Here is a 27192-nt window from a genome sequence, read left to right on the forward strand (position 1 = left end):
GGATGTGCAACTAATCCCAGCCCCCTTTTCTGACTGGCCCACTCTCAGGGCTACCCCTAATGGGCGACCCTCACAGGGATTGTCAATAGAATTGAGTGGGGGGGAGGGGAGGGACTGAGGTGACTAGATAGATAGACAGATAGATAGACAGATAGACAGATATAGATAGATAGATAGATAGATAGATAGATAGATAGATAGATAGATAGAGATATGTGTGTGTATATATTAGTGATGAGCGGGTTCGTTTCCTCGGAATCCGAACCCCCCCGAACTTCACCCATTTTACACGGTTCCGAGGCAGATTCGAATGCTCCCGCCTTGCTCGGTTAACCCGAGCGCGCCCGAACGTCATCATCCCGCTGTCGTATTCTCGTGAGATTCGTATTCTATATAAGGAGCCGCACGTCGCCGCCATTTTCATTCGTGCATTGGAGATGATAGGGAGAGGACGTGCAGTGTTCTCTCAGTTGTGTTCAGTGTGCTGCAAATATCTGTGCTCAGTGTGCTGCAAATATCTGTGCTCAGTGTGCTGCAAATATCTGTGCTCAGTGTGCTTGCAAATATCTGTGCTCAGTGTGCTGAAAAACGCTCCATATCTGTGCTCAGTGTGCTGCAAATATCTGTGCTCAGTGTGCTTTATTGTGGGGACTGGGGACCACCAGTATTATACAGTAGGAGGACAGTGCAGAGTTTTGCTGACCAGTGACCACCAGTATTATACGTTCTCTGCCTGAAAAACGCTCCATATCTGTGCTGCATTGTAGTATATAGTAGGAGGACAGTGCAGAATTTTGCTGACCAGTGACCACCAGTATTATATCAGTACGGTACAGTAGTACACTGCTCTACCTACCTCTGTGTTGTCAAGTATACTATCCATCCATACCTGTGGTGCATTTTAGTTGTTGTGCACAGTATATATAGTAGGAGGACAGTGCAGAATTTTGCTGACCACCAGTATATAATATATAGCAGTACGGTACAGTAGTCCACTGCTCTACCTACCTCTGTGTCGTCAAGTATACTATCCATCCATACCTGTGGTGCATTTTAGTTGTTGTGCGCAGTATATATAGTAGGAGGACAGTGCATAATTTTGCTGACCACCAGTATATAATATATAGCAGTACGGTACAGTAGTCCACTGCTCTACCTACCTCTGTGTCGTCAAGTATACTATCCATCCATACCTGTGGTGCATTTTAGTTGCTGTGCGCAGTATATATAGTAGGAGGACAGTGCAGAATTTTGCTGACCACCAGTATATAATATATAGCAGTACGGTACAGTAGTCCACTGCTCTACCTACCTCTGTGTCGTCAAGTATACTATCCATCCATACCTGTGGTGCATTTTAGTTGTTGTGCGCAGTATATATAGTAGGAGGACAGTGCATAATTTTGCTGACCACCAGTATATAATATATAGCAGTACGGTACAGTAGTCCACTGCTCTACCTACCTCTGTGTCATCAAGTATACTATCCATCCATACCTATGGTGCATTTTAGTTTTGCGCAGTATATATAGTAGGAGGACAGTGCATAATTTTGCTGACCACCAGTATATAATATATAGCAGTACGGTACAGTAGTCCACTGCTCTACCTACCTCTGTGTTGTCAAGTATACTATCCATCCATACCTGTGGTGCATTTTAGTTGTTGTGCGCAGTATATATAGTAGGAGGACAGTGCAGAATTTTGCTGACCACCAGTATATAATATATAGCAGTACGGTACAGTAGTCCACTGCTCTACCTACCTCTGTGTCGTCAAGTATACTATCCATCCATACCTGTGGTGCATTTTAGTTGTTGTGCACAGTATATATAGTAGGAGGACAGTGCAGAATTTTGCTGACCACCAGTATATAATATATAGCAGTACGGTACAGTAGTCCACTGCTATTGATATATTACTGGCATATAATTCCACACATTAATAAATGGAGAAAAAAATGCGGAGGGCAAAATAGGGAAAGATCAAGATCCACTTCCACCTCGTGCTGAAGCTGCTGCCACTAGTCATGGCCGAGACGATGAAATGCCATCAACGTCGTCTGCCAAGGCCGATGCCCAATGTCATAGTAGAGAGCATGTAAAATCCAAAAAACAAAAGTTCAGTAAAATGACCCAAAAATCTAAATTAAAAGCTTCTGAGGAGAAGCGTAAACTTGCCAATATGCCATTTACGACACGGAGTGGCAAGGAACGGCTGAGGCCCTGGCCTATGTTCATGGCTAGTGGTTCAGATTCACATGAGGATGGAAGCACTCATCCTCTCGCTAGAAAACTGCAGTGCTACTCCTAGATGGGCCAGGTGTTTGTGTCGGCCACTTGGGTCGCTTAGCTTAGTCACACAGCTACCTCATTGCACCTCTTTTTTTCTTTGCATCATGTGCTGTTTGGGGACTATTTTTTAAATCTGCCATCCTGTCTGACACTGCAGTGCCACTCCTAGATGGGCCAGATGTTTGTGCCGGCCACTTGGGTCGCTTAACTTAGTCATCCAGCGACCTCGGTGCAAATTTTAGGACTAAAAATAATATTGTGAGGTGTTCAGAATAGACTGGAAATGAGTGGAAATTATGGTTATTGAGGTTAATATTACTATGGGATCAAAATGACCCCCAAATTCTATGATTTAAGCTGTTTTTGGGGTTTTTTGTAAAAAACACCCGAATCCAAAACACACCCGAATCCGACAAAAAATTTTCAGGGAGGTTTTGCCAAAACACGGCCGCGGAACCGAATCCAAAACCAAAACACAAAACCCGAAAAATGTCCGGTGCACATCACTAGTATATATATATATATATATATATATCAGGGACGTGCGGTCGCTGGTATATACATGATATATATCTCATATAAGTGAAGAGGGAAAGTAGGTTGACGTGGTTGAGGGTAGGAGCTGTCCACACACAATGACACAGCCTCCCTGCACTGGTCATGCCCTCCACATCATTAGTCACAGTGCTGGTCACACCCCCTGTCGTAGCACACAGTGGGGGGAATTCAAATGGCTGAAAAGTCGGTTGGGTGTCTGTTTTTTCCTGTCTATTAGATGCGAAAAAGCAGACACCCAACTGACTTTTCAAACATTTGAATTCCCCCCCAGTAAGTCTTACAATTTCAGCTCCAGGCTGATGCGGACCTTAATCTGGCACTGGGTGTGACTAACAGACAGACACGGAGCGTTTGTGGGACATAACGGGGGGTGGCGAGTGAAACACAGGTGTGTTATGACTGTCTAGGGGGAGTGTCTAAGCCGAGGATTTGGATGCAGTTTGATTGTCAGACATACAAGGACCATTTGTGGGAGGAAACAGGGTGGCGAGTAAAATACAGGCTTGTTGTGACCATTTAGGTGGCGTTTCTGAGCTGAGAACTTGGATGCAGTATGACTAACTGGGAGCATTGGTGGGATGTAACAGGGGGGTGGTGAGTAAATCACAGGTGTGTAGGGACCGTCTAGGGGGCGTGTCTGAGAACGCCGTTAAAATGGCTCTGGCACCTGACTTCCATCAGACATTCTAAGCAACCATGCTCCGATGACTGATGGTGTGACCGATCTATATGTCTTTGTATGCAAAAGGCGGGTATGAGATGCTGCCAGCGGGTGTCTCTATACAAATCCTAGCAGCTGCAGGAGTTGCAACTACAGGGTTAAAAGGTCAACATGACAGTGGTCAAATTAACAGGATCACCGTTTGAGGGCATAAGAGATTGGATAACCAAACAACTGGTTGCCAGATAGAAGCCGTCAGAAAAGGATTGTTTGATTGGGCTGAGCGCCCACGTATCTTGTCAGTGACCTTTGTTTAAATAATACACTTTGGCCCTCATTCCGAGTTGATCGGTCGCAAGGCGAATTTAGCAGAGTTACACACGCTAAGCCGCCGCCTACTGGGAGTGTATCTTAGCATCTTAAAATTGCGACCGATGTATTCGCAATATTGCGATCACAAACTACTTAGCAGTTTTAGAGTAGCTCCACACTTACTCTGCCTGTGCGATCAGTTCAGTGCTTGTCGTTCCTGGTTTGACGTCACAAACACACCCAGCGTTCGCCCAACCACTCCCCCGTTTCTCTGGCCACTCCTGCGTTTTTTCCGGAAACGGTAGCGTTTTCAGCCACACGCCCATAAAACGCCGTGTTTCCGCCCAGTAACACCCATTTCCTGTCAATCACATTACGATCGCCGGAGCGATGAGAAAGCCGTGAGTAAAAATACTTTCTTCATAGCAAAGATACTTGGCGCAGTCGCAGTGCGAATATTGCGCATGCGCACTAAGCGGAATTTCACTGCGATGCGATGAAAAATACCGAGCGAACGACTCGGAATGAGGGCCTTTGATAGAACCGGAGTGGCTGCTTTAATGTGCATTGTCAGGTTCACATCACTTTAACTGTAGATCTATCATCCAGGCACCCTCCTCCATCAGAGCCCACTAATAATGCATTTATGCAATTAGGTCTAATACCATAACGCATTTTTGCAGCTTTGTAGATGACCTTTTTTTTTTGTAAAATTCCCCATGAAAATCTTGAATTTCCCTTTCCCCCATACTTTCCTCAAAACAACCGATGACAAATTCACACTTGCTTTTCCTATCAAAGTTGGTATAGCATTTTAATTTAGTTATTTACACTGGTGCTCTAGAGATATGAGAAGCATTTTTAAGACAACACTTCTGCTATAGCCAATATGTGTTGTGCAAGAAGAGGAATGTGTAAAAATAAAACCTCAGGAAAGCTCTCACCTGTTGCTGAGATATGTTTTCTTGCCCCAAGGAAGAACAATCTTGTTACAGTATTATTGCTGTCAGAGTCTGTGTTGCAGAAGCCACTAAAGGAGCGTGTATATCTTCCAGAAGATGACAATGAGATGCTTCTTCTCCCAGCACTATGGAGATGAGAGTCTGTAACAAAAATCTTTTTCAGATTGTCTGGTTCATAAATGTCACCTGCTTTTATCGATGCTACTGTATGTGCTGAAATTCTGTACCAATAATTCCTCCACTGCCTACAGATTTACAGCTCTGTCCAACTGAATTAGATTTTAGATTCACTGCATTTAAATGACTGTTAAATGCATTTGTAGTTTTTTGCAATTATAAGGGCTGTATTTTTGGGTTCAAACTGTATTTTATTCTACCTAATAGTCCTGTTAGTTGGATTTGTAAATGTTTATGTATATAAATTATGAGGCAAAAAAAAGGATTCATAGGGGGTATATTTACAAAGATTCGTGTTTTTGCCGTTTTGAAGGGTGTTTGATCTCGAATGGTATCGGGTGCATTTTACTGCAACTTTTTGAATCCTGATACGGTCATTCACTAAGCTGCCAATTTTCACAATTCGTATTTTCCGATGTCGATGTGATTCGTAATGTCAGGCAGTGTTTTACGGGAGTGATGAGTAAAACACTGCCTGACAAAACACAAGGAATCCCGGCCGGATCTGTGAGATCCGTGCAGGGCTTCATTGTGTACCTTAAAAAGGTGTTTAAAGTCTTTAAAATTCTGAAAAAAATTGCGTGGGTTCCCCCCTTCTAAGCACAACCAGCCTCGGGCTCTTTGAACTTTGCGGTCAGCGGTGAGGTAACTTTCGGTCAACCGCTGACCGCAAAGTTCCCACCATTGGATACAATGGAGCGCATAGGCGCTACATTGTATCTCTGCCGTGTGCTGCCTCACAGAAACTACAGGAGCACACAGCCAATCAGGAGAGTGCCACGATGTGGCGCTCCCTGATTGGCTGAAGGGACCCTCTTTGACAGGAGTCAGGGGGGGTCCTGGCAGTCGGGGAAAGGGGTCCCATGTGTAAACACGGGACCCCTTTCAGTGCGTGGTCAGGTTTCCGTTTTTTTGTTTTGCCAATTACGTGGATTATACAAAGGACAGAATCTACACTGGATTATGTGAGTATAATTTTTTTCACAGGTCCTCCAAGGATTCTACATGGAGAAGAGGGCCGAGACCTCGTGGGAACATAGGTAAGTATGTATGTATGGAGGTGTGCATGTATGTAATAAACTTATACTTTCACGGTGTGTGTGTCCTGTTTTTTTGGGGGTATTTTTTTAGTAGTAGTACTACAGGTACCAGCGGCCCAGGTTTTCCACTGCATGCTGGTACTTGTGGTTCTCCAAGTACCAGCTTGTGGGGGAGGCTTGCTGGGACTTGTAGTACTGCTACTAAAAATAATATTCACATTTTTTACACTTGGCTATCAGCCCCCCATCCGCCGCCCTTGGATGGGGGGGGACAGCCTCGGGCTTCACCCCTGGCCCTTGGGTGGCTGGAGGGGGGACCCCTTGATTTAAGGGGTTCCCACTCCTCCAGGGTACCCCGGCCAGGGGTGACTAGTTGGGTATGTAATGCCAGGGCCGCAGGGGCCACTATAAAAGTGTCCCCCGGCTGTGGTATTATGTACCTGGCTAGTGGAGCCCGGTGCTGGTTTTAAAAATACGGGGGACCCCTACGCTTTTTGTCCCCGTATTTTTGGAACCAGGACCAGGCGCAGAGCCCGATGCTGGTTGATGAAATATGGGGGAACCCCTGTCAATTTTTTCCCCATATTTTGTCAACCAGGACCGGCTCAAAGAGCCCGAGGCTGGTTGTGCTTAGGAGGGGGGACCACACGCAATTTTTTTTAACTTTTGACACTAAACACACCCTTTCCCATAGATAACCATGCACAGATCTCACTGATCCGTGCATGGTTATCCAAACTCGACTGGAAAAAGCAGGTCTATTTTTTTCCTGCTTTTTTTAACGAATCGAAAAAAAATAGACCCGCACTTGAGCACTCAGAGACTAACACCCAAATACGAATGAATAGTGAATACCCGTATTGTATGAAATAAAAGCCGCGTTTGACCGATGGTCTATTCATTCGTATTTAAGAACTTTTCCAATCAAACCATTACAAATAGACCAGACACTGCCGAGTTTTCTGCTTAGTGAATTCCCGGATTGGTATTTAGAAAAAAAAACACAAATCGTCAAAACTCGGATTTTTAGTAAATACTGGCCATATTCTCTATAGGTTATAATTGCTTTGTGGAAAGATCAGTTAAGTCCAGACTTACTGTAGGAAAACAATACAGCATTTTGGGCAGGGTGCTGAAATTTGCCATCAAAAAAATATTTTGTTGGGTAAATGTAGTATACAGATTGGACAAGATGTAATATAGGGATATGGTATTCTGTAGACATGGGATAGGACCAGTACAGCAGCATGGGAAAGGGGTGAGAGAAATATTTTCTCTGGGTCACACACTCACATGACCAGCTAAGTACTAAGAGGGGATGTATCAAGCCTCCAAAGCATTTACTAAGTGCATTTAGTATAATTATAGGCAGAAGCTGATTGGTTGCAATGGGTAACTTCTCCACTCTTTAGAAGGCTTGAAGGCTCCCCCATGTCTCTCCTTACCACTGCCAGACAGTATTGTTGGGGAGTTGAGTATCACTCAGCTACCCCAGAAAATGTTTATTGATAAATATGACCCTACCAGCTCACTAACAGCGATACACAATTTTTGTTATTGGCTCTTATTGATAAACAGGTCCCTAAGTTTAGTTATTAATGATGATGATGATGATGATGATGATGATGATTAACAGTTTCTTATATAGTTCAGCACTATACAAGTGCTCTTTACAATTGAAAAAAATAGAAATATGACAAAACTGGGTAATAGACAGACATAGAGGTAGGAAGGCCCTGCTCGCAAGCTTACAATTTATTGGGAGACTAGCTGTTCTACCCGCTCTTCGCATGGGAGTTCCTGATTTTCATGAATGTACATATAAATGAGTGTTAAAAATTTTGGTCAGTCTATAGAGATGTAAATTTGAGACATCTTAATGTAAGTAAATATTAATCCATGGTTCTTGGCATTACCCTAGGAGCACCTGTAGCAGATATGGCGAAAAGTGACAGGACCATTTTTGTAGTTTATTAAATTCTACATACTGGTGGTGCAATCCAAATTTTGATCTGATTGCCCATTTGGGCATTTTTGTTCAAGCAACGCAACCACGCATTGGTAATGACGTCATTATGCCAACCCCCTTTTCATCCCCTTAGGGAAGGTTTATTAAAATTCTAATTACGTCGTTTTCCTATTTCCCACCTGAAGAATACCTATGTTAGATTTCAGCTTCCTAACATATCAGGAAGAGAAGTAGTGATGAGTCAGTGAGTGAGTGCTTTCGCATTTATATATATAGATAGGCATTGATACACAAGGATAGGTGCTATCTATTGCATAATGGTCCACCAGATTGCAAAGGTTCTTGTTGGGCTGTATGATTTAGTCAGAAAGAGAAAATATGTGAGGAAATGTGCGGACTGTACAGTGGGGATGTAATCGAATAGGAAAGTTTAGGAAGGTTATATAAGTGGTTCTGGAATCTGATAAGCTTGCCTGAAGAGGTGAGTTTTCAGGAAACGCTTGAAGGTTTGGAGACTAGAGAAGAGTCTTATTGTGCAGGGGAGGTCATTCCATAGGGTAGGTGCAGCTTGAAAAAGTACTGTAATCATGAGTGGGAGTTAGTAATAAGTGTGGATGAGAGACACAGATGTTGTGCAGAGCGGAGAGGTGGGGTTGGGAGATAACAGGATTTTAATACCTACCGGTAAATCCTTTTCTCCTAGTCCGTAGAGGATGCTGGGGTCCACTTTAGTACCATGGGGTACACCATGGGGTATAGATGGTTCCGCAGGAGCCATGGGCACTTTAAGACTTTTCAAGGATGTGAACTGGCTCCTCCCTCTATGCCCCTCCTCCAGACCTCAGTTATAGGAACTGTGCCCAGGGAGACGGACATTTCGAGGAAAGGATTTACTTATAATTTAAAGGTGAGAGTCATACCAGCTCACACCTCAACCATGCCACACACATGGCATTCAACATAACACATGCCAACGGGCATGAACAATTGCAGCAACATGCTGAAAATAACCGTAACACAACAACTGTGTAACTACAAATGTAACAACTGCAGGAAAAGTACGCACTGGGTCGGGCGCCCAGCATCCTCTACGGACTAGGAGAAAAGGATTTACCGGTAGGTATTAAAATCCTGTTTTCTCATTTGTCCTAGAGGATGCTGGGGTCCACTTTAGTACCATGGGGTTATACCAAAGCTCCAGTATGGGCGGGAGAGTGCGGATGACCCTGCAGCACCGATTGACCAAACTTTAGGTCCTCATCGGCCAAGGTGTCAAACTTGTAAAACTTTGCAAACGTATTTGCTCCTGACCAAGTAGCTGCTCGGCAAAGTTGTAATGCCGAGACTCCCCGGGCAGCCTCCCAGGATGCGCCCACCTTTCTAGTAGAACGGGCATTTACCGACTTCGGTATCGGCAATCCAGCCGTGGAATGAGCATGCTGAATCGTCCCTCTGATCCAACGCTTAGAAGCAGGACACCCAATCTTGTTGGGAGCATACAGGACAAACAGATCCTCTGTTTTCCGTACCCGAGCTGTTCTTGCGACATAAATTTTCAAAGCTCTAACTACATCAAGAGACTTTGACGCAGTGAAGGTGTCAGTAGCCACTGGCACCACAATAGGTTGGTTCATATGAAAAGACGAAACCACCTTTGGAAGAAATTGTTAGCGAGTTCTTAACTCTGCTCTATCTTCATGGAAGATCAGGTAAGGGCTCTTGTGGGACAAGGCCCCCAACTCAGACACCCACCTTGCGGATGCCAACGCCAATAACATGACCACTTTCTAAGTGAGAAACTTCAATTATATCTCCTTCAGCGGTTCAAAACAATCTGATTGCAGGAACTGCAACACCACATTAAGATCCCATGGTGCCACCGGGGGCACAAATGGAGGTTGGATGTGCAGCACTCCTTTCACGAATGTCTGAACTTCTGGAAGGGAGGCCAATTGTCTTTGAAAGAAAATTGATAAGGCCGAAATCTGGACCTTGATTGAACCCAATCGTAGGCTCGCATACACACCAGCCTGTAGAAAATGGAGAAAACGTCCTAACTGAAAATCTTCCGTTGGAGCCTTCTTGGATTCACACCAAGACACATATTTTCTCCAAATACGGTGGTAATGCTTAGACGTTACTCCTTTCCTGGCCTGAATAAGTGTGGGAATGACTTCTTTTGGAATACCCTTTCGGGCTAGGATCCGACGCTCAACAGCCATGTCGTCAAACGTAGCCGCGGTAATTATTGATATACGCACGGCTCCTGCTGCAGCAGGTCCTCGCGAGGTGGAAGAGGCTGAGGATCTTCTAGGAGTAATTCCTGAAGATCTGGATACCAAGCCCTCCTTGGCCAGTCTAGGGCAATGAGGATCGCTAGAACCCTTGTTCTTCGTATGATTTTGAGAACTTTTGGTATCAGTAGAAGTGGAGGGAAGACATATACCGACCAAAACACCCACTGGGTCACCAGTGCATCCACTGCTATTGCTTGAGGGTCTCTCGACCTGGAACAATATCTCTGAAGCTTCTTGTTAAGACGAGATGCCATCATGTCAACTTGAGGAACTCCCCAAAGACTTGTCACCTCTGCGAAGACTTCTTGGTGGAGTCCCCACTCTCCTGGATGGAGATTGTGTCTGCTGAGGAAGTCTGCTTCCCAGTTGTCCACTCCCGGAATGAAAATTGCCGACAGAGCTCTTGCATGTCTTTGTGCCCAGAGGAGGATCTTTGTCACCTCTACCATTGTTGCTCTGCTTTTCGTTCCACCCTGACAGTTTATGTACGCGACTGCTGTTACATTGTCCGACTGGATCTGCACGGGTTGATCTTGAAGAAGATGCACCCCTTGTAGAAGGCCGTTGTAAATGGCTCTCAATTCCAGCACGTTTATGTGAAGACAGGTTTCCTGACTTGACCATCTTCCTTGGAAGCTTTTTCCCTGTGCGACTGCTCCCCTGCCTCGGAGACTTGCATCCGTGGTTACTAGGACCCAGTCCTGAATCCCGAACCTGCGTCCCTCTAATAGGTGAGAACTGTGTAGCCACCACAGGAGCAAAATCCTGGCTTTGGAGGACATGATTATCTTCTGGTGCATGTGCAGGTGTGATCTGGACCACTTGTCCAACAGGTCCCACTGGAACACTCTGGCATGGAATCGGCCAAACTGTATGGCCTCGTAGGATGCTACCATCTTTCCCAACAACCGAATGCATTGATGGATCGATACTCTTGTTGGTTTCAAAATTTGCTTGACCAGTCTCTGGATTTCCAGAGCCTTTTCCACTGGAAGAAATACCCTCTGTACCTCTGTGTCCAGTATCATCCCCAGAAAGGACAATCTTGTCGTCGGTTCCAATTGTGACTTTGGAAAATTCATGATCCTACCGTGTCGTTGGAGTACTGACAGGGAGAGTGCAATCTTCTGCACCAACCGTTCCTTGGATCTCGCTTTTATCAGGAGATCATCCAGGTAAGGAATTATATTGACTCCTTGTTGTCGAAGGAGGACCATCATCTCTGCCATCACCCTGGTGAATACCCTCGGTGCCGTGGAGAGTCCAAACGGCAACGTCTGGAACTGGTAATGGCAATCCTGTACCGCGAATCTCAGATAAGCTTGAGGAGGAGGATAAATGGGAACATGCAAGTAAGCATCTGTTATGTCTACTGACACCATGAAGTCCCCTTCCTCCAGACTGGAAATCACTGCTCTCAGAGATTCCATCTTGAATTTGAATCTTTTCAGGTAAAGATTCAGCGATTTCAGGTTAAAAATTGGTCTGACCGAGTCGTCCGGCTTCTGAACTACGAAGAGGCTTGAATAAAACCCTTCTCCTTGTTGTGACACGGGAACCAGGACAATGACTTGATCCTGACATAATTTTTGAACTGCAGCAGTTACAACTTCTCTGTCCGGAAGAGAAGCTGGCAAGGTCGATTTGGGACAGTATTTGCAAGACCCATGGGTCCAGGACAGATTGACCCCAGACTTGACTGAAAAGTTACAGATGTGCTCCCACCCAAGCGGACTCCAGCAAGGGAGCCCCAGCGTCATGCTGTAGATTTGGCAGAAGCAGGGGTGGACTTCTGCTCCTGCGATCCGGCAGGCGCTACAGGCTTTTTTCCTCATCCTCTCCCTCTACCTGCAAAGAAGGGGGAACCTTTGGCCTTTCTGTATTTGTTGGGCTGAAAGGACTGCATCTGAGAGTGATATGTCTTTTTCGCCGGAGCAGGAGTATAAGGCAAAAATGTCGACTTACCTGGGGTAGCCGCAGAGACCAATACATCTAGCCCATCTCCAAACAAGGCCTCAGCCTTTATATGGGAGAGCCTACATATTTCTCTTGGAATCTGCGTCAGCCTTCCACTGGCGAATCCACAACGCCCTCCGAGCCGAGACTGCCATGGTAGCGGCTTTTGAACCTAAAAGCCCAATATCCTTCATGGCTTCTAGCATGTATGCAGCAGCGTCTTTGATATGACCTAACTTTAGGAGAATCTCGTCTCTATCTATCGTGTAAATTTCAGATGACAAGTTATCTGCCCATTTTTCGATAGCACTACTCACCCATGCGCAAGCAATGGTGGGCCTGAGCAGTGTACCATTGGCCACATAAATAGATTTTAAAGTAGTCTCTATTTTGCGGTCCGCCGGCTCCTTTAGTGAAGCCGTTCCAGGTGCAGGGAGAATCACCTTTTTTGTTAAGCGTGACAGAGCACTGTCTAAAACTGGGGGTGACTCCCACATTTTCCTGTCCTCTGCTGGGAAAGGATAAGCAACCTGAATCCTTTTGGGAATCTGAAATTTCTTTTCAGGGTTCGCCCAAATTCCCTCAAAGAGAGTATTTAGCTCGTGAGAAGGAGGGAAAGTTACATTAATTTTCTTTTCTTTATAAAAATAAGCCTTTTCCTGAGGTACAGGAGGGGCTTCCGTAACTTCCAAAACCTCCCTTATAGCAACAATCATGTATTGAATGCTTTTTGCCAATTTAGGATCTACTCCCCTGGAATCACTAGTATCGACACAGGAATCAGAGTCCGTGTCGGTATTAGTTTGTACTATTTGTGCAAATGGTCTTTTATGTGACCCAGAGGGGTCGCCTGTGGATGAAAAAGCAGAACCACTAAAAATCACATCTTCCACTGATTTTCTCCAGTTTTCTGCATGAGACTCAGACTTATCTAATCTCCTACTGATATGATTCACACTATCACGTAATTCTTTCACCCATTCAGGCTCATGGTGTGCCGGCAGAGCCACCACATTACAACTCTGTGTCCCTAAAATGGCTCCCTCAGGGGAAGAGCTCCCTGCCTCAGACATGTCACACACGTGCACAACCACATAACCGACACTCCGAGACTTATAGGGGACAGACCCACAGTAAAATCTGTCAGAAGGACACAGATAGGATTTGCCAGTTCACAACCCAGCGCCAATAATCAAACGTCTGTGAAACACAAATGCCCACAGACCTGCAGCGCTTTTATAATGATATTATCACACTATATATAGCACCCAATTTCACTGTGCCCCCCCTGTTTGTCACCCTGATACTTGTATTCAGCAGTGGAGGAGGACCAGCGTTGTCTCTGCAGCCTGAGGAGAGAGAAAATGGTGCTGAGCAGTGTGCTGGCTGACTGAGAAGGAAGCACCGCCCCCTTAATGGCGTGTTTCTCCTCAGCTTTTTTGATACAGATAGTTATACTGGCGGGGGTAGGACTGTGCCTCAGCAACATATGCCCCTTATTCTAGCCAGTTTGGTAGGTTACATGCTGCCCAGGGTGCCCCCCCCCCCCCCCGCGCCCTGCGCCCTGCAGTGCCTGTGTATGTGTGGTCAGCATGGCGCGCTGCACTCCCGCCAGGGGGGTGACGGCGGGCTGTGGGAGTGAGCACATAGCCGCAGCTAGCGTTCAGTTCCCCTCAGGAGCTAATGGTGTCCTGTCAGCCAGAAGCAGAGCCATTAAACTATTCAGGAAGTTGGTTCCTACTTCTGCCCCCTCAGTCCCACGAAGCAGGGAGACTGTTGCCAGCAGTTCTCCCTGAAAATAAAAAAACCTAACATAAGTCTTTTCAGAGAAACTCAGTAGAGCTCCCCTGGAGTGCATCCAGTCTGCCTGGGCACATTTCTAAAACTGAGGTCTGGAGGAGGGGCATAGAGGGAGGAGCCAGTTCACACCCTTGAAAAGTCTTAAAGTGCCCATGGCTCCTGCGGAACCGTCGATACCCCATGGTACTAAAGTGGACCCCAGCATCCTCTAGGACGTATGATAAATTTTGAGATGAGTGAAGAGATGTACGTTGGTGTAGTTGGGTTAATGGCCTTGTGTGTGAGTAGAAGTATTTTATATTGAAAACGGTAGAACACAGGTAACCAATGGAGGGACTGACAGAGCGGATCAGCAGCATTCAAAATGGTTTGTAGTGGTGAGAGCCTATTTTTGGGAAGAATAGTTAGGAAACTATTGCAATATTAACTGCGGTAGATAATAAGAGCATGGATTAGAGTTATTGTAGTGGCTTGTGTAAAATATGGTCATATTTTGGATAATGTTAATATTCATGTGTTAATATTCATTAACACATGAATATTAACATTATCCAAAATATGACCATATTTTACACAAGCCACTACAATAACTCTAATCCATGCTCTTATTATCTATCTCTCAATGGTGTTTTATGAATAATCCAAGCAGCACAATCTAACAAGATCACACTGCCAGGGGCAGTCTCACTAAAATATGGAATACTGGCAGGTGTAGTTATGTAGCTAAGATATTATAAGGCATATCCGTCGCTGAGAGGGGAATGCAATAAGAGTGTTAATGACACTACAAGTTGTGACTAAACAATCCCTTACTTCTTGGGTAAAAAGCTAATTTGTAATAGGAATTATAACCAGAGCCAGCGCTAACCGCTCAGCAAAGGGATCCAGAGCAGGTAGACACCGGGCTGGAGAGGCGCTCTCCCTGCTCTGCATCCCTGCTTCTATACATGACTGTTGCTGCCAGCTGCCGCTGCGCCTATCATCACTCAGGCAGTGGCGCCAGCAGCAGTGCGGAATACACTTTAACAAAATCAGTCAAGTGGTCACCTCTCCGCCCACCTGCCCAACATCCCCCGTGCGATAGCAGCAAGCTCAACACTCGCCTCTCTCACTCTGCTGCTAGGAACAGAGGCGTATCTAGGGTAGGGCGAGTGGGGCACGTGCCCTGGGCGCCTTGGCAGGCCCAGGAGAGGGCCAGGGCATCATGCCCCACTCGCCCCCGTCAACCCTAAATGTGAGGGGAGGAGAACGCAGCGTCTCTCCCTCCCCTCACCGCCGCTGCCAGCACTAGCAGCGCTGCCAGCAGTGCTGCTGTGTCCGGTCTCCGGCGTTAGCCAATCAGAGCTTGCGGACCGGCTCCTGATTGGCTGCCGGTCCGCGAGCTCTGATTGGCTAGCGAACCGGCGCCAGACAGCCGCCAGAGACCTGGAGCGGCGAGGGGAAGGAGAGGCGCTGCGCTCTCCTCCCCTCACATAGCAACAAGCGGCCCCGCCGGCCGGTAAGTGATGGGGGGGGTCCGGCGGCACGGGGGGGGTCCAGCGGTACAGTGGGGCATGTATCTGGCACCAAGTGGGGCCTGGCACCAAGTGGGGCCTGGCACTGTGGGGCATGTATCTGGCACTGTGGGGCATGTAACTGGCACTGTGGGGCAATGTATTTGGCCCTGTGGGGCAATGTATCTGGCACTGTGGGGCAATGTATCTGGCACTGTGGGGCAATGTAACTGGCACTGTGGGGCAATGTATCTGGCACTGTGGGGCATGTAACTGGCACTGTGGGGCAATGTATCTGGCACTGTGGGGCATGTAACTGGCACCAAATGGGGCATGTAACTGGCACCGAGTGGGGCCTGGCACTGTGACGCATGTAACTGGCACTGTGGGGCATTGTATCCGGCACTGTGGGGCATTGTATCCGGCACTGTGGGGCATTGTATCCGGCACTGTGGGGCAATGTAACTGGCATGTATCTGGCACTGAGTGGGGCATGTATCTGGCACCAAATGGGATATGTAACTGGCACTGAGTGGGGCCTGGCACTGTGGGGCATGTATCTGGCACTGTGGGGCATGTAACTGGCACTGTGGGGCATGTATCTGGCACTGTGGGGCATGTAACTGGCACTGTGGGGCAATGTATCTGGCACTGTGGGGCATGTAACTGGCACTGTGGGCATGTATCCGGCACTGTGGGGCATTGTATCCGGCACTGTGGGGCAATGTAACTGGCACTGTGGGGCATGTATCTGGCATTGTGGGGCATGTAACTGGCACTGTGGGGCAATGTATCTGGCACTGTGGGGCAATGTAACTGGCACTGTGGGGCAATGTATCTGGCACTGTGGGGCAATGTAACTGGCACTGTGGGGCAATGTATCTGGCACTGTGGGGCATGTAACTGGCACTGTGGGGCAATGTATCTGGCACTGTGGGGCATGTAACTGGCACCAAATGGGGCATGTAACTGGCACTGAGTGGGGCCTGGCACTGTGGGGCATGTAACTGGCACCAAATGGGGCATGTAACTGGCACTGAGTGGGGCCTGGCACTGTGGGGCATGTAACTGGCACTGTGGGGCATGTATCTGGCACTGTGGGGCATGTAACTGGCACTGTGGGGCAATGTATCTGGCACTGTGGGGCATGTAACTGGCACTGTGGGGCATGTATCCGGCACTGTGGGGCATTGTATCCGGCACTGTGGGGCAATGTAACTGGCACTGTGGGGCATGTATCTGGCACTGAGTGGGGCATGTATCTGGCACCAAATGGGACATGTAACTGGCACTGAGTGGGGCCTGGCACTGTGGGGCATGTATCTGGCACTGTGGGGCATGTAACTGGCACTGTGGGCATGTATCCGGCACTGTGGGGCATTGTATCCGGCACTGTGGGGCAATGTAACTGGCACTGTGGGGCATGTATCTGGCACTGTGGGGCATGTAACTGGCACTGTGGGGCAATGTATCTGGCACTGTGGGGCAATGTAACTGGCACTGTGGGGCAATGTATCTGGCACTGTGGGGCAATGTATCTGGCACTGTGGGGCATGTAACTGGCACTGTGGGGCAATGTATCTGGCACTGTGGGGCATGTAACTGGCACCAAATGGGGCATGTAACTGGCACTGAGTGGGGCCTGGCACTGTGGGGCATGTAACTGGCACCAAATGGGGCATATAACTGGCACTGACTGGGGCCTGGCACTGTGGGGCATGTATCTGGCACTGTGGGGCATGTAACTGGCACTGTGGGGCATGTATCTGGCACTGTGGGTCATGTAACTGGCACTGTGGGGCAATGTATCTGGCACTGTGGGGCATTGTATCCGGCACTGTGGGGCATTGTATCCGGCACTGTGGGGCATTGTATCCGGCACTGTGGGGCAATGTATCTGGCACTGAGTGGGGCATGTATCTGGCACTGAGTGGGGCATGTATCTGGCACTGAGTGGGGCATGTATCTGGCACTGTGGGCATGTATCTGGCACTGTGGGGCAATGTATCTGGCACTGTGGGGCAATGTATCTGGCACTGTGGGGCATGTATCTGGCACTGTGGGGCAATGTAATGTGACTAAGGGGCACTACTGTGTGGCATGATTTGAATTTGTGGTACTAATGTGTGGCCACGCCCCTTTCTTGTGAGACTACACCCTTTTTTGTGTCGTGAAGTATGGGAGGGAAGGCGCAAATTTATAGTTTGCAGGGGGGCGCCGAACACCCTAGCACCGGCCCTGATTATAACATTCTGTTCATAAAACCAAAACTTGATCTGTTACTGCCATGTTTGTACTTTGCAACACATTTCTTAAAGGACCCTACACGATGATATTTTGTGCTAGGTGCAATTTTGTGGGTGTCTTAAAGTCAGTATCACGTGCGATTCGCTACACAGCGTGCGATTTGAACTAAATGCGATGCAATGTAGTACAAAAATACCTGAATGCACATACGACATTTACTATATGGGAGCGCGCATCGCATCGCATTGCAAGGGAAGATAAACACAGTGCGATTTGAACTAGACGCGATGCGATTTGAACTAAAAAGATCAAATCGCACGCGATAATCGCACTGTGTGTGGGCACCATTAGAGTAGTTTCTATGTTTATAAAAAGCCAATATAATGTAATTGTATATGATTGAAACATATAGTGAGCACTTTAAATAACAATTAACCTCTAACAAAATCTATTAAATAGCTGTCAATTCTTTAAATAAATATGTTATTTTCTTGTATGGTAATATCTTAATGCATTACTATAAAAGTGTCTACATTATTCTTTAACAAAATACATTTAGCTCATCTATTTTAATCACTGCGAGTGAGGTTGTTAATTACATCAACTTAATTGTGGAAATATATACATTGCTTATGCAGGAAATATGCAAATCAAATTTGCACAGCATTTCCATAATTAATGTGGATAGACTGTTATACTAATTAGAATGCACTTGACCAGGTTCTTTATACAATTATATTAAGAAATAGATCTCTGAACAAACCAGCTGATTAGAATAAAAATCAAACCATGATGCACCTTTGAACTGGGCGGTGAGTGCTGCAATTACAGTTTAAATGAACATGTTAGACACTTGCAGAATTAAAACATCATTTAATGGCTGAATAGCCATAGAAAGGAATGAGTGGATTGAATCAAGGCAGCGGCGCCTGAACAAAAGGAAAGGTTAATAAAGAGAGGAGAGAAAGGAAAAAAGTGACCCTTGTTGGGAGCACTCACTCTTGGAAACAACTGTGATAGAGATTATGTATAACGTATTAGATATTAAAACGTAACCTTTAATTCTTGATGAATAATATAAGAGTACACACAAAATATGTTTAAAAAATGATTAAATAATTTGAATCGTAAATTCGGGATTGCAACTGTGAACATATGGATGAAAAACCATGTATATAAGGCAGACGTGCGGCACAAATTGCGGCAGAACCAAGAAATTGCCCGCCAGGTGTTGATTTCTACAGTAGGTGCAGTAGCAAAAGTATTGCCATCAAGCAAAACCTACAACACCTGGTATTCCTTAGTGGTCAACCACCTAAGTACTGACCAGGCCCAACACCGTATTGCTTCCAAGATCGGACGAGATTGGGCATGTACGGTGTGGTATGGTAGTAGATTTAAAGTCGATGAGCAAAGACCTGTAATGGGTATGCAGTTATTGAATCCACCAAGGCCTGGTTGTTAAAATGGGCAGATAGTCTCTTAAAAAAGAGACATATGTTTGACCATCATTGCACCAAAGTGTATTCCAAATGTATAGGTATACAGAGGTTTTAAATCATATGGTCAATCGGTTTTGCCAAATGGAGCCGCCTGTACGTTGCTTGTTTTTGTGCTATGCAACATTAATCCCAGAGGATTTTTCACATGTGGTAGGGCAATAGTGGACCCTTGTTATTCTGATGACATGCCAGCAAGATTAAAGATATCAAAACATAAATGTGTTTACAAGTAATGTAGTATAATTAAAACTGAAACTGCAATGATCCTGAGCAATCCACCATCCTCCCCCTCCCCCTTCACACAGCGTATAGGGCAGGGAATGGAAATGCACAAGAAAACATGTATTCAGCTGAAAAGACAGATTGGCAGAAGTGGATAGATAAATAGGGAATAAATCTCTAGAGACGTGATCTCCACTATCCACACTGAGGCTGGCTAAATCATTAGAGCCTGAAATGTCAATTGCTGTCTTAATAACAATCTTGTTAAATTGTTGTACTTGCAGTGAAAAAACACACAAAAAATATTGTATATGCTGTATGTCCACAGTGAGTCAATTAGAATTGTGAAAAAAACTGTGAAAAAAAAAAACTCAATTGCCAGAGCGGAAAGTAGATTGTTGCTGATTGTATTTAATTTTATCAGCAACAGAGTGACACTGAAAGTGTCAATAGATTGTTACCTTATGTATTAATAGCACCTTAAAAGCAACAGTTTATAGTGTGCAATGAAAAATGCCTTATTATAGAGACGGCATAGATTTGCCTGAAAGAGACCGATGCACACGGTGTTTAATTACAGCTGTGCGTGGCTGGAGAGCGGGAGACAAGTAAGAGTGCAGGATATAAAGAGATACTTGCAACAGCCTGTGCGTGTGTCCTGCTCGTTTGGTGCCGCTGACAGCTCGGCTTGACGAGCTGTGTGTCTTAACGGCTCCCCTGGTCTCCTCTCCTGCCGGTCTGCTGGTCACGTGAGCGCACTCACCGTGACCACGTTCACCTCCCAACGTACGTTTCACAGTAAGCTTGTTCACGGGTAGTGTGAACGGCGGGAGTGCAGACCTGGATTTTATTCTAATGAGATGATTATTAATTGGTTTCACCAGATGGTGATTGCGATGTAAAGGTCTGACTGCGTGTAATGAGCTTAATAGAGAAAAAGCTGAATAGATATGCTGCACAAAATGAAACTGCTATAGATAATTAATAAATGGATACCTGCAATATATATATGGAAGATGTCTTTAAAGATGAATTAATTGGAATAAGTACTGATATAATAGATTGGTGTAATAAATTGGTTGTATGTAAGTGCTGACAAGCATGTATGAAATATGAAAAAATAAAATTAATTAAAGTTAAATAGAATGTAGTGAAAATGGATGAATGATTAATGCCCGTATAAAACGTGTTGAAAAAATGGTGAATTGGGAGTGTTGTAATCGGATTGAGAATGTGAATGTGATGGGAGGGAAGGAGAATGAGGGGGGGGGGGTTTGAAATGCATTAATTAATAGGGTGAAGAATAAAAATATAAATGTGAAAATAAAAATTAAATATATAAAATATAAAATAAAGTATAAAAAAATATATATAAAAAATATATATATATATAAAAATATGTAGAGTAAGGGGGGGGGGGGAAATTTATTGTGTGTGCATAGTGATGGCAGTGAATTGTGATGGTGTATGGGAAGAGGGGGATTATAAATGAGATATATTGTGAAGGCTGTATTAAAATTGCGTGAAAAAAATGTAAATTGCATGTGTGACAAAAAAATTTTTTTGATGATGATGGTATGCTACTGGATGAAAGATATATGGGTTGAAAGTGTTTAAAATGAAAGGAAGGGCTGGGGGTAGGGTGGGTTAGGTTTGCTGAGGATGGAAAGTGGGGAATAAAAAAGGGGGGGGGGGGGAAGGGGGGGGTTTAAAAAAAAAGGGGGGGGGGGAAGAAAAAGGAAATGAAATGAAATAAGACCGAATATCCCTGCTGGGATAGTTATTGCTGCCGTAATAACATATATGCAGTAGTGATGTAATTAAGTTGGAAGGAAAGCACCAAAATTAATGGTTTCATTGAGTCCTTGAGGGTGTAGTGAGTCCAATCTGAAAGTCCACTCACATTCCTTCCGTAGAAGAGTGTTGGTCCAATCGCCTCCTCGTATACCTAGTTTGACTTTCTCTAGTCCACAGACTTTGAGTTCTTCCCACCGACCTGCATGATTAGAAACAAAATGACGTGCTACAGAGGTGATTTGCTTCATTTTTTGTAGATCTTTGGTCGCATTCCGAATGGATCCAATGTGTTCCAGAATTCTTTGCTTGAAGGCTCTGGTCGTCATGCCAACATATCTTTGTCCACAGGGACATACTATACAGTAGATCACTCCTTCTGTTGAGCAGTTAATAAAGTGTCTGAATTTGACGTCTTTGCCATAGCGGTCCTGAATATGGTCAGTCTTAAGGATATATTGGCATGCTCTGCAGTGACCACATGGATGTGTGCCAATCGTGGATTGTGGCTTTCCTCGGGTTAATTGGAAATGACTAGATACCAGTCTATCTTTCAAATTTCTCGATCTCCGCCAGCTCATGGATACTTGTGGTCCAAGTTTTTGTGATAGAGTGGGATCCAACTGTAGGATTCCCCAGTGTTTTTGAATAGCTTGTTTGACCTGACGCCACTCTTGACAGAAACCCCCTACAAATCTGATAGTGTTGTCCTCTTGTTTCTTGTGTTTCTTTTCAAAGATTAAATGTTCTCTCTGGACAGTCTGAATGTTTCTACTTGCTTTCTTGATAGCGGTATTGCTGTATCCTCTCTCCCGTAATCTCTTCGAGAGGTCTTTGCTTTGTTCCGCAAAGTCCTGATCATTGGAGCAGTTCCTTCTTAGGCGTAGATATTCCCCCTTAGGTATATTCATAATTGTTGGAGGAAAGTGGGAACTGGTTTGATGTAGCAGTGTGTTTGAGGATGTTTCCTTCCTGTACAGTTTTGTAGAGAGCATTTGGTTTTCATCTTTGTAGATTAGAACATCCAGGAATGGGAGTTCATCTTGACTGATATGATGGGTAAGTCGAATGTTGAGGTTATTGTTGTTGAGATGTTCAATGAATAGGAGAAGCATCTGTATGTCACCTTCCCATATCATCAAAATGTCATCGATATACCGTACCCACATAATGATGTTGGATGTAAAGACATCATTGCTGTCATTGAACACAGATTCGCGTTCCCACCATCCTAAGAAGATATTGGCGTAAGTGGGGGCACACGCTGCCCCCATAGCTGTGCCCCTGGTCTGTAAAAAGAATCTGTTGTTAAAGGTGAAAAGATTATGGCTGAGTATAAATTGGAGTAGATCGGCAAGGAACACATGGAATTTTTCCATACCTTCCATATTCATGAAATAATTGACAGCTTCAAGTCCTTTATCATGATCAATTGAAGTGTAAAGTGCCTCAACGTCTGGAGAGACTAAATATTGATTTGTTTCCAATTTGACATCATGAATCTTGCGGAGAACGTCTGTTGTATCTTGGACAAAGGAAGGGAGACCCAAAACATGGTGTCGTAGATGTAAGTCAACAAAAATGCTGGCTTTTTCAGTCAAGGATCCTATCCCCGATACAATTGGTCTTCCTGGTGGTTGCCTCATGTTCTTATGTATCTTGGGGAGCATGTAAAATGTAGGGATACTGGGATGTGCTGTCTGGAGATACTGATATTCCGAAGGTGTTATAGTCCCTTCCGCGTATGCGTCGTTCAGAATCCGGTTGTATATTGTCTTGTAATTTTCCATGGGGTTGAGTAATACTCTTTGATAGCAAGTTTGGTCTTCCAACTGTCGATATGCTTCCTGTATGTATTGTTCTCGGGGCCATAACACCACGTTTCCCCCTTTATCTGATGGTTTAATGATGACGTCTTGCCATGATTCAATCTCTCTTAGAGCATTTAGTTCTTTCCTGGATAAATTGGAATTGTACAGTCTTCTAGTCTTCCGGAGGTGTATATGGTCAAATTCTTGAGATACTAATTTAGTAAATATCTGTATCTCTGGACTCGTCTGCTCTGCTGGAAAAAATGTAGACCTTTTCTTACAAATGACCCTCGTGCTGACTTCCCACTCGGGATCAATGATTGGTGTTGATTCTGATTCCAAAGATTGGAGGGCCTCCAGTGCCTCCAGCTCTGGTCCTGACATATCTGATGTATTCATATTATCACTTATTTCTGTCTGGTGGGATTGGGTATAGTTAGTTTTAGAGGTGACTATTTTGTTGTGAAATTTCGTGAGAAGTAACTTTCTACTAAATAGTTTTAAGTCTTTTTCCCATTTGAATCTGTTGAACTTTTCGGCTGGCGAATAGGAGAGGCCTTTGCTCAGAACTTGTATTTGATCCTGATCTAAATTATGTGCTGAAAGGTTGATGATCTTAAGTTGTGAAGAGGTGTCAGTAGGTGTTGAGGAATCTGAAGTTACCTTCTGCGTGAATTCCGTACTGGTTGTCTCCTTGGTAGTGGTTGATCCCATTGTTGTTGACGACCTCTTCCTCCTCTTGCGCCCCTCCTTGTCTTTCGTTTGCTGGGTGCCTTGACCCCCTTCCCCTGGGGGGATCCCCTAAAAAATGTTGTTGTTGGTATTGGGTGGAGCTGTTGCCCTCACTTCTGAAGTTCGAGGTTAACGATTCCTTGGGGATGTATTCCGGAATGTCTTCTGCTCCAGATGTTTCTATATCTGATGATGAGTAGTGTTCCGGGTTTCTAGGGGGTCGTGGTTGCCAAGAGGGCTTGTTCCATTTTTTTTTACAGACCAGGGGCACAGCTATGGGGGCAGCGTGTGCCCCCACTTACGCCAATATCTTCTTAGGATGGTGGGAACGCGAATCTGTGTTCAATGACAGCAATGATGTCTTTACATCCAACATCATTATGTGGGTACGGTATATCGATGACATTTTGATGATATGGGAAGGTGACATACAGATGCTTCTCCTATTCATTGAACATCTCAACAACAATAACCTCAACATTCGACTTACCCATCATATCAGTCAAGATGAACTCCCATTCCTGGATGTTCTAATCTACAAAGATGAAAACCAAATGCTCTCTACAAAACTGTACAGGAAGGAAACATCCTCAAACACACTGCTACATCAAACCAGTTCCCACTTCCTCCAACAATTATGAATATACCTAAGGGGGAATATCTACGCCTAAGAAGGAACTGCTCCAATGATCAGGACTTTGCGGAACAAAGCAAAGACCTCTCGAAGAGATTACGGGAGAGAGGATACAGCAATACCGCTATCAAGAAAGCAAGTAGAAACATTCAGACTGTCCAGAGAGAACATTTAATCTTTGAAAAGAAACACAAGAAACAAGAGGACAACACTATCAGATTTGTAGGGGGTTTCTGTCAAGAGTGGCGTCAGGTCAAACAAGCTATTCAAAAACACTGGGGAATCCTACAGTTGGATCCCACTCTATCACAAAAACTTGGACCACAAGTATCCATGAGCTGGCGGAGATCGAGAAATTGAAAGATAGACTGGTATCTAGTCATTTCCAATTAACCCGAGGAAAGCCACAATCCACGATTGGCACACATCCATGTGGTCACTGCAGAGCATGCCAATATATCCTTAAGACTGACCATATTCAGACCCGCTATGGCAAAGACGTCAAATTCAGACACTTTATTAACTGCTCAACAGAAGGAGTGATCTACTGTATAGTATGTCCCTGTGGACAAAGATATGTTGGCATGACGACCAGAGCCTTCAAGCAAAGAATTCTGGAACACATTGGATCCATTCGGAATGCGACCAAAGATCTACAAAAAATGAAGCAAATCACCTCTGTAGCACGTCATTTTGTTTCTAATCATGCAGGTCGGTGGGAAGAACTCAAAGTCTGTGGACTAGAGAAAGTCAAACTAGGTATACGAGGAGGCGATTGGACCAACACTCTTCTACGGAAGGAATGTGAGTGGACTTTCAGATTGGACTCACTACACCCTCAAGGACTCAATGAAACCATTAATTTGGTGCTTTCCTTCCAACTTAATTACATCACTACTGCATATATGTTATTACGGCAGCAATAACTATCCCAGCAGGGATATTCGGTCTTATTTCATTTCATTTCCTTTTTCTTTCCCCCCCCCTTTTTTTAACCCCCCCCCTTTCCCCCCCCTTTTTTATTCCCACTTTCCATCCTCAGCAAACCTAACCCACCCTACCCCCAGCCCTTCCTTTCATTTTAAACACTTTCAACCCATATATCTTTCATCCAGTAGCATACCATCATCAAAAAAAATTTTTTGTCACACATGCAATTTACATTTTTTTCACGCAATTTTAATACAGCCTTCACAATATATCTCATTTATAATCCCCCCTCTTCCCATACACCATCACAATTCACTGCCATCACTATGCACACACAATAAATTTTTTCCCCCCTTTACTCTACATATTTTTATATATATATATATTTTTATATATATTTTTTTATACTTTATTTTATATTTTATATATTTAATTTTTATTTTCACATTTATATTTTTATTCTTCACCCTATTAATTAATGCATTTCAAACCCCCCCCTCATTCTCCTTCCTCCCATCACATTCACATTCTCAATCCGATTACAACACTCCCAATTCACCATTTTTTCAACACGTTTTATACGGGCATTAATCATTCATCCATTTTCACTACATTCTATTTAACTTTAATTAATTTTATTTTTTCATATTTCATACATGCTTGTCAGCACTTACATACAACCAATTTATTACACCAATCTATTATATCAGTACTTATTCCAATTAATTCATCTTTAAAGACATCTTCCATATATATATTGCAGGTATCCATTTATTAATTATCTATAGCAGTTTCATTTTGTGCAGCATATCTATTCAGCTTTTTCTCTATTAAGCTCATTACACGCAGTCAGACCTTTACATCGCAATCACCATCTGGTGAAACCAATTAATAATCATCTCATTAGAATAAAATCCAGGTCTGCACTCCCGCCGTTCACACTACCCGTGAACAAGCTTACTGTGAAACGTACGTTGGGAGGTGAACGTGGTCACGGTGAGTGCGCTCACCGTGACCAGCAGACCGGCAGGAGAGGAGACCAGGGGAGCCGTTAAGACACACAGCTCGTCAAGCCGAGCTGTCAGCGGCACCAAACGAGCAGGACACACGCACAGGCTGTTGCAAGTATCTCTTTATATCCTGCACTCTTACTTGTCTCCCGCTCTCCAGCCACGCACAGCTGTAATTAAACACTGTGTGCATCGGTCTCTTTCAGGCAAATCTATGCCGTCTCTATAATAAGGCATTTTTCATTGCACACTATAAACTGTTGCTTTTAAGGTGCTATTAATACATAAGGTAACAATCTATTGACACTTTCAGTGTCACTCTGTTGCTGATAAAATTAAATACAATCAGCAACAATCTACTTTCCGCTCTGGCAATTGAGTTTTTTTTTTTTTTTCACAGTTTTTTTCACAATTCTTATTGACTCACTGTGGACATACCAGCATATACAATATTTTTTGTGTCTTTTTTCACTGCAAGTACAACAATTTAACAAGATTGTTATTAAGACAGCAATTGACATTTCAGGCTCTAATGATTTAGCCAGCCTCAGTGTGGATAGTGGAGATCACGTCTCTAGAGATTTATTCCCTATTTATCTATCCACTTCTGCCAATCTGTCTTTTCAGCTGAATACATGTTTTCTTGTGCATTTCCATTCCCTGCCCTATACGCTGTGTGAAGGGGGAGGGGGAGGATGGTGGATTGCTCAGGATCATTGCAGTTTCAGTTTTAATTATACTACATTACTTGTAAACACATTTATGTTTTGATATCTTTAATCTTGCTGGCA

The 27192-nt window shown here is 44.5% G+C and overlaps 1 protein-coding gene and 1 pseudogene across 1 annotated transcript in view; both read right to left on the bottom strand.

Annotated features, from left to right (window-relative positions):
* WDR49 (WD repeat domain 49) overlaps window positions 1-27192 on the bottom strand; it is a 459475-nt gene that overhangs the window by 150601 nt on the left and 281682 nt on the right. Inside the window, exon 13 of the mRNA XM_063916191.1 lies at window positions 4770-4928. Coding sequence (XP_063772261.1) covers window positions 4770-4928 — 159 coding nt within the window. The remainder of the gene's footprint in view (window positions 1-4769; window positions 4929-27192) is intronic.
* On the bottom strand, window positions 19045-19163 carry LOC134913697 (5S ribosomal RNA; annotated as a pseudogene).

Source organism: Pseudophryne corroboree, chromosome 4, assembly GCF_028390025.1.
Source record: "Pseudophryne corroboree isolate aPseCor3 chromosome 4, aPseCor3.hap2, whole genome shotgun sequence".
NCBI lineage: Eukaryota > Metazoa > Chordata > Amphibia > Anura > Myobatrachidae > Pseudophryne > Pseudophryne corroboree.